This window comes from Lethenteron reissneri, chromosome 2 (assembly GCF_015708825.2).
Source record: "Lethenteron reissneri isolate LAM-NWPU_2019-01 chromosome 2, ASM1570882v1, whole genome shotgun sequence".
Lineage (NCBI taxonomy): Eukaryota > Metazoa > Chordata > Hyperoartia > Petromyzontiformes > Petromyzontidae > Lethenteron > Lethenteron reissneri.
The window spans coordinates 13,258,994-13,273,206 of NC_083780.1; the positions used below are offsets into that span (position 1 = coordinate 13,258,994).

General features: G+C 50.7%; 1 protein-coding gene across 2 annotated transcripts; it reads right to left on the reverse strand.

The window, feature by feature from the left end:
* Positions 1-269: 269 nt before the first annotated feature.
* On the reverse strand, positions 270-12,330 carry LOC133340652 (protein qua-1-like). 2 transcript variants are annotated; one of them, XM_061549058.1, is made up of 8 exons: positions 12,255-12,330; positions 7,505-9,883; positions 6,168-6,215; positions 5,573-5,650; positions 4,373-4,513; positions 3,546-3,629; positions 3,062-3,112; positions 270-2,012 (listed from the first exon to the last, which is right to left on the reverse strand). In XM_061549058.1, exons 2-8 carry the CDS (start codon positions 9,719-9,721, stop codon positions 1,896-1,898), a joined length of 2,736 nt encoding a protein of 911 aa, XP_061405042.1. In that variant the 5' UTR covers positions 9,722-9,883; positions 12,255-12,330; the 3' UTR covers positions 270-1,895. The 2 variants fall into 2 exon arrangements, with proteins under 2 accessions (XP_061405042.1, XP_061405034.1); XM_061549050.1 differs by lacking the exon at positions 12,255-12,330 and adding an exon at positions 12,045-12,196.
* Between the last annotated feature and the right edge of the window lie 1,883 nt (positions 12,331-14,213).

Below are 14,213 nucleotides of genomic sequence, written 5' to 3' on the forward strand. Positions count from 1 at the left end.
TGAGGCTAATGAGGGGCGAGCACAGCTGCTGTAGCAGGCAGGAATGGATTTTTCCATCCACTTGCAAATCCGAATCATGACTTTAATCCAGGCGCCGACAGAGGTGGCGTTAACTTGTTTTGATTCTGGCGGTTATCACGATTGTCATGCACAATCCACCATCCGCCACTGAATGCCAACTTTGCAGGGATTAATGCACTTTTTCGCCATCAGCCATTGCTTTTAAAGTTTCTGCATTTTTATTGGTCCTGTTATAAACACTTGTGCGAATACCCCGGGGAGGTAAAATTGAGCGGTGTCCTGAAAAACAACTTCATAACCCACAATCTGGTTTTCCAGAAAATGTGTTTCAAGGGGGAGGGGAGAATAGTGGCATTGGATTTTATTGCACTGCCATATGAACTCCGCGACCACTGTATTTATACCCCTACGCGGCCAAAATCAGTAGCAAGTGACATCACAAGCGGGCCCTGAGCCCTCTATGACCAAACCCGCAATGATCAGTGTGGTAAAGTATGGTCAAAAACCACCCTTGACAGACACTTGTTTGGGAGAGGGCTTTCACCCAACACTGGATCAGCAAAGGTGATGTGTGACCAAGTTAAGTTGGAACTGTTACACTTGCTGCGCACGACACAAACTGCCTTACGATTAAAAACCATCCACAATAATAAATAAAACGACCTTTATTTGTCCAACAGAGCCTCGCTGAGTCTCAATATTTTCACTTTTGTCTAGCCAGCCATTATTTTGCCAGAGCATTTCGTGGATTAATCAACAAATCAACGTGTAGTGGGCTTCGATTCAAAAACACCATCTCTAAATGCACATTTACACCAATTTGGTTTAAGTACAGATTGATCGTGGCATTTTTTTAAACACATTTTACCCCGACTGGTGTGATGTCACGATGAAGAATTCATTTGGAAATGTCGCATAATAGGGTTTTTTTAAAAATCCTTTATATTAAGTTCGCTTGCTTGCTTGCGTGCTTGCTTGCTACCGTGCAAATCTTTCGGTCGTTTTTTAACCCACTTCCCGTGATCCAATCGAGCTGACATTTTGCACAGACTCGTTGTGCGTGACAATTAATTTTCGTGAAAAAAATTCCTAAATTTTACACGGTTTAGGGGAAAAAATGTAAATATTTAATTACCAATTGCTTAATGCTACCAGACAATCATCTGACCCATAGGTGGCAGCCATCTCAAGCCAGAGGACGAGAGGACTCTAGCCGCCACGCATATAAAGGATTTAGAGTGAAAAACTTTGTTTTTACGGGTTAATTTTTTCCTTCCTGTGAGCAGAACGGCCCACCAAAGAGGATAACACAGAGCTACATCTCTTCAAGTGAATCTGGCCCACCCATTGGAGGCCGCCACACTGTCCCACCCACCCCTGCGCTTCACAAAGAAGTATTTCCAGTGTAATTTTACACTTTTTCAGCAGCAGAATAATTTCTGCAATCTTGACACACTCCTTTTGAAAAAATACATTAAAGAGAAACGATCATTTTCGCGTTAAGACAAAAATAAGTTATTCCTTTCATCGTTTTGACCGCCCGTCTGGAACTCCCCGCTGGGCAGCCTCAGTCCAGCGACCGATTATAAACGTGGATGTTGGAGAGAGTTACGTGAAGATGAGAGGATGACAAAGGAGATGAGGGGGATGGTGAGAGATGAGATGAAAGCTTCGTTGTTGATGCAGAATTATGGGAGGGGATGAGCGGGAAGAGGAGTTGATGGGGATGAGCGGGAAGAGGAGTTGATGGGGATGACTGAACAAGGTGGAACATTAACTAGTTTGTGACGATGTTGAAGGCGGTGGTAGGTCAAGGGAGAATGAGGTGAGAGGTGAGCGGATGGGCATGACGTGGAGGAATGAGGGCAAAGTCTTCACTTGTCCACAGCGATAACGCCCTCTTGAATTTCATTGAGAATTCTCCTCCGGATGCGGGGAATGTCAGCCTGGGAGAAGGAGAATGGGCGATCTAACACCAGACAGCGGCAGTACTGCACGCACAGACACACACGCACGGACACACAGACACGCGCCATCAATGTCCTGCACGTTAACCCGCCGTAGTGTGTTGCAACTAAAGTGTTGCTAGCAGAGCCGCAAAAATACGTGCAAGGTATCCACAATGCCGTGTAGTGTGGGGAACGCGCGAGTGAGCGACATTGTGATTGGGTGGGCGGGTGTTTTGAGTGTCAGGTGGTGTGGTAAACGCGTGAGTGAGGGACGTAATTAGCCGAGTGGGTAGGTGTTTGAGTGCTGGGCAGTGTGGTTAATCCGTGAGCAAGGGGATACGAATAAAACTTTTTATTTTACAGGCAAGGCCAACCGAGCTATATATAGCTCTTTTTGTAGAAGCGACCTGGGCAGAATGATAGCCCAATGAAGTAGCAGCTTACCATTTGGACATTTTATCGCAGCAAAATACTCATAACGCACCTTGCCGAGAGGGTGGATGAGTGAGCGAGTCACTGCGTGAGAGTGTGGGCGACTGAATTGGTAGGTAGGCGAGTTCATGGGCGAGTGTGCACATGAGTTGGCTAGCGAGCGATCAAGTGAATTGATGAGCGAGCGAGTTACTGCGTGAGAGTGTGGGCGACTATTGGTAGGTAGGTGAGTTCATGGGCGAGTGTGCTAATGAGTTGGCTAGCGAGCGATCAAGTGAATTGATGAGTGAGCGAGTCACTGCGTGAGAGTGTGGGCGACTGAATTGGTAGGTAGGCGAGTTCATGGGCGAGTGTGCTAATGAGTTGGCTAGCGAGCGATCAAGTGAATGGATGAGTGAGCGAGCGAGCGGGTTCGCGAGTGAGTGGGTAGGTGAGTGAATTAGCAATTGTACGGGTAGGTGGGTGACCAAATGCATGGGTGAGTGGTCGCACCTCTGACCAATGTGAGTGAGGGAGTGATTATTCAGAGACTTAACCGAGGGAGCGAGTAAGTGGGCGAGTTCTCACTTAAGTAGGTGACCAAGTGATTAAGCAAATGAATCAATGTGTGGATGAGCGAGCTCGCGCCTTTACACGGGGGGGCGAATGACTCCGCTCACCTCCAGCACGAAGACACCGCAGTCGTTTCCATTCATTTGCCGCGGTAAATTCTGCAAATATAAAACAACGATTAGTCTTACTCTTTAACCATCACCATCACCGCCTGTTATTTAAGTCTGCGCTGCAAAACGAGCACGACACAAGGCAGCAAGCACACCCGAAGCGGTCGAAACAGAATTGGTCCGATTAATTCTGTTGAAACTATGAATGATGATGGGAGGTGACTGGGTGGCTCAGAGGTCAGAGGGCCAAGCTGACACCATGGAGGCCCTGGCTTCAAATCCGGTTCTCGGCCAAGTCGTCATTGACTGCACGTGCACACAGAGACCCACAGACTCACCGAGATCCACTCACCTCAGAAAGCACAGAGGACAGCATGGGGAGTTGCGGAGAAACACAGAAGCAGATAGAAGCATAGAGATGAACGTAGCAGCAAGGAGGATCAGAGAGAAGCCCCGGGTGGTAGCAGCAGGAAGCTCTCACCTTGGGGAGGTGGATGCTCCAGGGCACCTTGAGGTCGGGGCGATCTCGCGCCTTGGCCTCCTCGGTGAGATACCGGGACATGATCTGTGAAAGTGACACACAACGAGCGCGGGTCACTAACAGTTGGGGACAACGCTTTATCGATGAGTCCTAATAAGGACGAAGCCGGCCCACGATTCGTCGATCTCGCTGCATCTGCTAACGTTTGTTTGGTGACCGAGGCAAGAGGTGGCGGCCACCGCCATCTATTTCTTCAGGAACTGTTGATGGATTTTGCACAATGCTCGAGGCAGATTGATTTTTGGACTCGTTGGATGTTGTCAGCAATGAGCACAGGGCAGCGAGCGGAGGGAGCCTTTTGGAGAAGCCGATATTAATGCTCTTTGGTTCTTTCGGTAAAGTCACGTAGATAGGAAAACTAACTAATAAATCACGACGTTTCGATAGCAACACAACACAAGTCTTCGGGTGAAACAATACAGCCAGAAGCGTCGTGATGTATTTTCTACCTACGTGACTTTACCGAAAGAACCAAAGAGTATGGATTCCTGCACCTATATTCATGACTCGTAAGTGTGGTTACCTCAGCTAGTTACCGTGGTCAAGCTGGGCAGTGGTTGCTGTGGATACCATGAGGCAGGCAGTGGTTGCCGTGGTTACTGAGGCAGGCTATAGATGCCGCGGTTACGCTCGGCAGAGGTTATGCGAGGCAATGGTTGCCATGGTCACGATATGCGGTAGTTGCCGTGGTTACCGTGAGGCGAGCAGTTGTTGCCATGGTTATGCTAGGTTGTTGCCGTGAGGAAGGCGGTGGTTGCCGTGGTTACCGTGAGGCAGGCGGTGGTTGCCGGGCTTGGGGCCGAGTCACAGAGTGAGATTTCGTGCGTTTGGAGCCGCACGACGCCAAGCGCCCAGTGCAGGCCCAGGTGCAGGGGCAGGAGGAGCAGACGGCGCGAGAACACAGACACCTACACACACGCAGAGACACAGAGCCGAGAGTTACTCACACGCAGAGACACCGCTACACACACAGAGACAGAGCCGAGAGTTACTCACACGCAGAGACACCGCTACACACACAGAGACACCTACACACACGCAGAGACACAGAGCCGAGAGTTACTCACACGCAGAGACACCGCCCAGAGCTACACACACACAGAGACACCTACACACACGCAGAGACAGAGCCGAGAGTTACTCACACGCAGAGACACCGCCCAGAGCTACACACACACAGAGACACCTACACACACGCAGAGACAGAGCCCAGAGTTACTCACACGCAGAGACACCGCCCAGAGCTACACACACACAGAGACACCTACACACATGCAGAGACAGAGCCCAGAGTTACTCACACAGAGACACCGCTACACACACAGAGACAGAGCCGAGAGTTACTCACACGCAGAGACACCGCTACACACACACAGAGACACCGCTACACACACAGAGACACCGCTACACACACGCAGAGACACCGCCCAGAGCTACTCACACACAGAGACACCGTCCAGAGCTACTCACACACAGAGACACCGTCCAGAGCTACTCACACGCAGAGACGCTGCCACCCTCTACCAGTGACGACGGCGCTGACGATATCAGTCATGAAGACGATGATGTTGATACTTCTGATGATACCAGTGATGAAGATGATGATGTTGATACTTCTGATGATACCAGTGATGAAGACTGTGATGATGTTGATACTTCTGATGATGATACCAGTGATGAAGACTGTGATGATGTTGATACTTCTGATGATACCAGTGATGAAGACGATGATGACGTTGATACTTCTGATGATACCAGTGATGAAGATGATGATGTTGATACTTCTGATGATGATACCAGTGATGAAGACTGTGATGATGTTGATACTTTGATGAAGACTGATGATGTTAATACTTCTGATGATGATGGTGCCAATGCCAGTGATGCAGGCAGTGATGGCGATGGCCATGTTTATACGAGCAACGATGGCAACAGTGATGATGGTGTTTAATTCCCGAGCTCCGTACCTTCTTGGTCCATCGCTTCACGCCGTCGTAGCCGCGACGTTTGAGGTGGCTGTAGAAGAAGCTGGTGAAAAAGTAGACCTGGGGGAGAAGCAGAGAGACGAGGGGCGGGAGGTTTGAGAGACGCCAGGAGTTTCTGTGACGGGTACAGCAAGATCCGACCGCGTCCGTTGAGTGCTCACCGAGCTGCATTGGCTTGCGGTTGCCGAACGAATGCAGTATAAGGTCACATTACACACAAAATGCTTGGCGCAAATGAACCACAATACCTTGCCGACCTCGTTAAGGAGCATCAACGATCACGTGAACTCCGGTCATCCTTGTAGTAGCGGCTTTCGGCTCGCCATCGAACAAAGACGGTCACCGTGTCGTGCGCTTTCAGATGCACTTCTGCGACCGTCTGGAACGCTGTTCCTTCCGATATTAGGAAGCCACTGGAGCTATGCACTTTTAAATCATCATCTAGATTGAAAGCTCATTTCTTTAGAACTGCTTTTTGTATTTAGTTGTCCTTCCCTGCGCACCGCCGATTTAGGACGGTTGGCTACGTATGGTGCGAAAGAAGTTCAACGTACATACATTAAAAATGGATCCTTACCTCATCTGGTTTAAGGTCTGCCAGCATCTCCCCGTATACATTGATCACCTGCGCACCGGGAAATAAACATATATGTGAATAGATGACGAGACGATACAAGCCTCCTTCACCCCTCTCCGCTTAACAAAAACAAATATATTTGTTTTACACATCTCACAGACTGGGTGTGATTGTTGTTTCAGCAGCATTGGTTCAAACATCAGAATGGTTTTCAGCTCTGCAAAGCTAACGATTAGTTTTTGTCAAGTATTCCATAGTTTTGCATAGAACGAGGACCCGTAAATAACAGGATTCTTGCCTGCAAATATCTGGCAGTTCAACAGCGTCGGTTTGAGACAATAAATGCTGAAACTAACGCAATGGTAGTAATGATTATTTTGTGGTATGTATTATATGCACGAGCACTAAAGCTGGAACGATTCGATTACCAAGTCGATTAATAAACTTACATATTTTATAACCGATTCCTTGTGTATGGTCAATTACTCAGACCCCTTAAAAAATGACAGCCATCCCCACATCCTACCTCCCGAAGGCAGGAAACCCCCTACAAGCCACGCCCAGTGTGACGCGCTGATGATGTCATCAAGTCCCTCCCATCACCTATCCGGGTTGTGCTGTATGCGATTTCCTGACAGTATTAAAAAAAAGGCGATTTGTGATCGTGAGCTGCCTGGGCAGTTTACACGCACAGGCACACACAGAGACCCACACGAAGATGAAGATCACCCCCCCCCCTGTAGACTTAACAGACTGTGCAAGTGCTGTTATAGCGAGCACCTATGAAGGCCATCACAACACACGAGGGGGTGGTGTGGTTTGCCCCACACCCGGCCACCCTTTGTCTCCCAAGTGGTGATGTTTTATACATTGCACCAAGTACTCGTTTCTAAGGCTGTGTAGACCCAGGCGAGGCCCAGAACCGATTCAGATAGTCATCACCGATATTAGCAATGAACGGGAATCGAATTCGGGTCTCCGGGTTTGTAGCGCAGTGCACTAACATCACTTGCCACCGCTCCCCATGAACGCGCACACACACACACCAATGTGGACACACACGCGTATCCCTTAGTCTCATAGCCCATTGGGGAAAATGCTTTTGGAGAGCTATGATGCAACAACAGCAACCCTCGTTCACCACTAAGTGGTCGTGACATCACCATGGCGCTTGTGCCATGCTGGGTGCACTTTGAGGCCACGTGAAATGTCGAAGGCCCGCTGCTGGCAGGTCACGGAACAGACCCAGGTGCCATGGGTTGATTGAGATGGCTGGCAGATGCATTCGGTGCGCGCGCACACACACACACGACGGCACACAGCCCGGCAGCAGGCACCTGATCATTGAGCCACGCACTCCCCTGCAGACACATCAGATCCTCTCTGGTCAGCATGTTCTTCTTGTAAGTGACAACGACGTCGCGCTGCCTGTCGCCAACTCCGTCGTCGTCATCCTCGCTGTCCACATAGATTTTGTTGCCACCGCCGTTCCTCATTGGGTCTTGTCCAGCGGAATTAGTGGCAGCATCAACGTCCACTTCCCGACCTACAGTAAGTCCGATTTTCCAAACTCGGGCGTTCCCGAGTCTTACGATTTTACCCGAGTCGCTCTTCCCGATCCTTCCTTGTTTTATTTGATTGGTCCCGGTTGTTCCACATTCACCCTTGTCAACGGTCCTGATCGCTTTTGATATACCATCGTCTTTCCTGATTGGTTTCAATTCCAGGTGTCCAAAGCTTTGCATCATCACCAATTTCCCCGTACCATCATTCCCAACTATCCCAGATTCCTGTTCATCAGATTTGCAAAAGATTCCCAAACCTTGATTTCCATTATTCACGACGGTTCCCGATCGACTCTCAACATCGTTTCCAATCGCTCCCAACAGTCTACCACCTTCATCAATGCTCGTTGTCGACTTTCCTCCATTGTCACTACAAATCATACTAATTGTAGTCCCTCCAGAATTTTTTAACGCTCTCAATTCCTCTGTACGGTTCTTACTAATTGTTTCAGATTCACAAACTCCATCAGATTTTTCATCGCCGCCGCTCCCCATCATTCCTGTCTTTGGCTGAAGCGAGGCCCTCCCCGTGTGCCTCTCCTCCTCCCCTCTGGCGCGCTCCTCTGAGCTACCCGCATCTTCCTTTCCCTCATTGTCCTCCTTTGTTCCCTTGCTCCTGTCCGTCTTTGTGTCTCTGGTGTTTGTGACTTTCTTCATCTCTGCGTCGACAGTATTCGTGTCTGCTGAAGCAGTCTCTTGACCTCGTGTCTTCCCAGTGCCAACTTCCAGCTCATCTCGCCGCCTCTTGCTTGGCCAAGCACCCTTCTCCTCCTTATCCCTGTCTCCATCTCTCCCCCTGTCTCCGTCTCTCCCCCTGTTCTTGTCTCTCCCCTTGTCTCTGTCCCTCCATCTGTCTTTATCTCTCTCCCCGTGTCTCCCTTCCCTGTACCTCTCTCTGTCCCGGTGTCTCTCTCGGTCGCACCTCCTGTCCTTGTCTCGGTCCCAGTCTCGGTCCCTCTTCCTGTGTCTCTCGTCGTGTCTCCCCCTGTCTTCCCTTCTGTCCTTCGTTCTGTCTCTCTCGTCCCATCTCTTTCTGTCCCTCTCTTTACGACTCTCTCCCCATCTCTCCCTGTCTCTACCCGAATCCCTCCGTTCATCTCCCTCTGCATCTCTCCACCACCCTCCTCCCCTATCTCCATCTCTACACCGATCTCTATCTCTATTTTCTGTCCCTTGATCTGTCCGCCTACAGCTCTCTCTTCCTTTTCTCCCTCCATTTCCTCTCTCCCTCCACCTCTCCCCTCCACTTTCCCTTCCTCTGCTCCCCCCTACCCCTCCTGTCTCATCCCTACCACTACCTTTCCCCCGACTACGCTTGCACCTTCCCTTCCCTTCCTCCTTCATCTTCCTCCCTCCCCGTTCATTCTTCCTCTTCCCATCGCCTGATCTCATTCCACCCCCACACCGTGGCTTTGCACCACACCTCCCCACCCAACAACCGCCAAACAACAAGGGGTGGAACAACCGCAAGATTTCCGGCGACCAAACCAACCGCAGCCGCTGGAATCGATTCAACCGCCTCGCTGCCCCTGGCCTTCGCTTCAGGCACGGACGCCTCTGCCCCAGATCCGGGCGACCATACTTCTCCGCAACCTGGGACGCGGCCTCCTCTGCCTGCAACAATGGTGGTGGCGAATTTCCGGCAGCCGACGCACACAGTGGCACCGCCAGCTGCTGCAAGACACGGCCGGAATTGGGATCGCTCAACAGCGACGACGATGACGAAAGTGACGATGACGGTGATGTCGGAGGACAAGGAGAGGTTGACAATGCAGTCAACATTTTCGGCGAGGTAATTACGGGCGGCGGTTTCCCAGCCGTGTCACATCCATCGTCCACATGATTTCGGGTTGTTTCAGTGTTGAAGCCGCAGTACAGGAAGTAGGTTTGGTGCTGACTATCTATCTGCACAGCGGGGCATTGACCATCGTCCCCTTGGCCACCTGCAGGTGTGGGTTCTCTCCTGGCACCCAGGTTGAATTCCCACATGCAGGACCCTCGTGAGAACGAGTCTTGAGACTCAGAGAGGGTAGATGAAGAACGCTGTTATCTCCTCTCCCGTTCATCCTGGAACATTTCTTCTGCTGCTCAAGGAACTGGCTCTTGCCCGCAAGAGTTCAGTTGCAAATGTATTGTTGGCTTCTTGCACCACTGTAATGACAATCACAAACGAGCAAAGTCAAACGTATCCAAGTACTTATCCGCTAAACCAGTGGTGGAAATTCCACATATCTATGGCAGGGTTAACGTGTACACACATACACACGACACATCATGTGCATGCATCGGATGCAACACACACACACACCCAACAATACGTTCTCACACGACACACCGCATATACACACAAAGATACCACATTCAACCTTAACAGACTGTTCGGGCAAGTGCTGTTAGCGAACACCTATAATGGCCGGCACGGCACAGAAGGGGGTGGATGGCCAGCTCAACTACTCTCCACACATACACCAACCATACACAATATACATACATGCATGTGGACACACGTGTACACGCATTGCACACGTGTAAACCTAACGGCACATGTATACACACACGTCACATTTACACCACGTCGACACCACACACATATGGCGTACAGCTGTTTCAATACGGGCAAAACATGTGTTGTCTTTGTTTGTGTTTCTCCCTTGTGATGGGACTTTGTAGGATGAACGTTGAGATGTATAAGGGCACGGAGTGACCAATACTGTCTGAATTGGTCTGTAATAAAGTAGGCACTGATAAGGGGTTGACAGGTATGTGCACACTCCACGTACAAACTCCACACACAAAGTGGACAAACCAGACACACACACACATCATGCCATGTACACATGCCCTACACACCAAGTACATACACTAACACACCATGTACCCATTGCACCAATGAGCACACGTCACGCACTAGCAACAACAACAACATTCGTGATTCGCCACCGAGCGGTAGTGACATCCCCACGTTGCTTGTGCCAGGCTAGGTGCACCTATTCCCATCACAGATTCACATACTACACATCAGACTTTGCGCATGCTGCACAAACCCTGCACACCATGCGTTCACCCCACACACACACCCCTGGAATCACCCTTCCCACACAACAACCGCCGTTCACCACTAAGTGGCGGGTGGTGACGCCACCATTTGGCTTGTGCCATGCTAGGTGCACTCTGAGGCCACGTGAAGTGTCCAAAGCCCGCTGAAAGGTCACGGAACAGACCCAGGTGCTATTGGTTGACTGAGATGGCTGGTAGATGCACCAACGGTGTTCCTCACTGTGCCAATTATCTGCGTTTTAGCTGCCATCATGAGGTCCTGAATGATTGTGAGCAGGTGGTCTGGGACAAAAGCAGAGCTTCTCGCTTATTGATGGTATCATATCAGCCATAGCAGCTGCACGAATCGCTATCTTGAAACTCGCCCATTTTCCCTCGGCGTCTAAAGAAGGGACGATGCCACGCAGACTTTGTGACAGACTCACACACAACGTACACACCCTGTGAAAGATACCTTCTGATACAAAGATCCCCCGTATAACCTGTTGGGGAAAGTGCTGTTAACGAGCACCTATGAAGGTCGGCACGGCACACGATGGGGCGGGTGGCCAGCACCACGCCCGGCCGCCCTCAACTCCTGAGTGGCGTTGTTTACTCACCGCACCAGGTACTCATTTTGAGTCTGAGTCGACCTAGGAGAGGCCCAGTACCAGTTCAGATAATCGTCGCTGGTGCTGGTGGCTGTAATCGGGAATCGAACTTGGGTGGCCGGGTTCGTAGCGTGGCGCGCTAACCGGTCACCACATGCCTTCTGATATACACACAACATGCACGGGCGTGACAGACACGCAAACCCTATGACCCGAATGATAGACCCGCAAACACACACACCACACATACACACGCGCCCACACACACCACACTCACCCGCCCACACCATACACAAATCACCACCACACACACCACACACACATCACCACACACACGCCACACATCACCACATCACCACGCCACACCACACATCACTACACACATCACCACACCACACACCACCACACCCCACCACACGCCACACACACCACCACACGCCACACACCACCACACACATCACCACCACACATCACCACACACCACCACACACACACCACACATCACCACACACACATCACCACACACACACCACCACACACACACCACACACACACACCACACATCACCACACACATCACCACACACACGCCACACATCACCACATCACCACACATCACCACACACCACACACACACACCACATCACCACACACACCACCACACACCACCACGTGAGCCGCTGCGATGGAGGCCTTTGGGCCCTTCCTAGCCGAGCGCGCCTTGGGAGCCGGCCTTGCCGCTCGCAGGTCCCCGCGCCTCAATATCTCCGCGTCGCTCGCAGCGGCGACGACGACGACAACCACCGCCGCCGACGGCGACCACAGCGATAACGACCGCGGCAGCGACAAAAGCCGCGGCGATAACAACAGCGGCACCTGAGGAGGCGGCAGTGGAGGCGGCGACTTCGTCCGCTCTGCGTCCCGCGGTGCCATGGACCCCCCCCCCCACACACAGCTCCTCCCACTACAACAGCAACGAGCCACGTGATTGGCTCAAACTTGTCGGCACGTGACAAAGGACGGGCCAATTAGAGGTCGAGAAGGGGCTGGAGTTGGTGGGGGTTGGAGTTGGGGGGGGTTGGAGTTGGGACGTTCACTTCACCCCCCCACCTACACCCCCCCACCTACACCACCACCCCCCCACCACCCCCCACCTCCACCACCCCCCCATCACCACCCCCCCACCTACACCACCCCTACCCACACCACCCCCACCACACCACCACCCCTACACCATCCCTACCTACTCCATCCCCCCCCCCCACCTACACCACCACCCCCCACCACCACCCCCAACTACACCCCCCACCACCACCCCCCCATCACCACCCCCTACCTACACCACCCCTACTCACACCACCCCCACCACACCACCACCCCAACACCACCACCCCTACACCATCCCCACCACCCCCCACCACACCACCACCCCCACCACACCACCACCACCTCCATCTGGTGGACAAAAAACAAAGATGCCCCGCCGTAGCCTTTTTAGCGGACCGTTGGGGCAAGCCCTGTACAGGTGTTGTTCGTGAGCAACTTGATTATTGGCACCACACCAGGCGCAGCAATGTTGCTCAATATGAGGATCAGTGGACCTGGTGGTGGACGTGGAGATGTGATAACGGATAGAGAGACAAGTGACACAGCAAGCAGCCAATTGGAAAATTCTCTTCGACTCTTGTGGGTGGCAATACGTTTAGGGGCTAAATGGCAATTGCCAAGGTCTGCTAGCCAGGAGGGCTTCAGGTGAGAGTTCATTGAAGGAGGGCACACTAGCAACAGTGGGTTATGGAGCATAGTTTGGGTTGCATTGCCGCAGCCGCGCTGTTGTGACTTATCTTTAATTTTCCATGTATGAACACGTCTGATTGCTGCGGTGTATGGTTACCCCAAGGCCGTAATTATAATATATATTTCTATGAAATAGATTTCTGTTTATATGATTGTGGTTATGGTTGTACTTTATTAATCCCTAATCTCTGCCATTACATACAATGAAATAAGAAAAGGTCAAAAAGAAAAAAAACAGAGCAATGTAATACAATACACTATTAGACATTATTGTAAAACATAAATAAAAAGTCCATCCTATGTGTTAGTGAATTTTTTAAAATATTTTATGCAGGAAATTCGTTTTTAAATTTAGATTTTTTTCTGGTGGGGGGGACCCCCATTCCCCCTGGAAGATTTGGTGCCCCCCAATGTTGACTCCATGGCTACGGCCTTGGTTACCCCCAGTGTGTTCGAGGAATGCCAACGCCAATGTGTGCCCTCGTTTTGGATCGAAGATACATTGCGTCATGTTCACGATGACGTCATAGCGAGCAGTGACGCGTTGTCGGGCGGCGGACTACTTTCTACATTTTACTTGGAGCGTGCGCGGAGCGATACGAGAACAAAAAAAGTGGGAACGAAACATAGTCCGCTGCGTGTGTTTAAGAACTTTGTTCAGATCTGAGTGTGGAGCTGTAAACTGAGCGCGCGTAAAGGTTAAAGCCGCACGCACGGTCATTTTTGTGAAAGCAAACTTCGACTAACAGCGTGTATACAATGCCATTTCACCAAGTTTCGTTTTCATTGGAAAGTGTCGGATGAGTCATCAGCTCATGAATATTTATGAGCGGAAGTTCCTAATGAATAATTAATCAGCCACCCGTGTGTTGATAATCAAAAATCAGACACGAAAATCATAAATACTTAAAATGTATGATGTCTGCATTACATGTATATACCGTATGATCCACATTACAGGACGCTTTGGGAAAACAAGATGCACCCTAAACCTTGTGACCGGTGTCATAAGAAGTTACACACATCTGTGTAAAGATA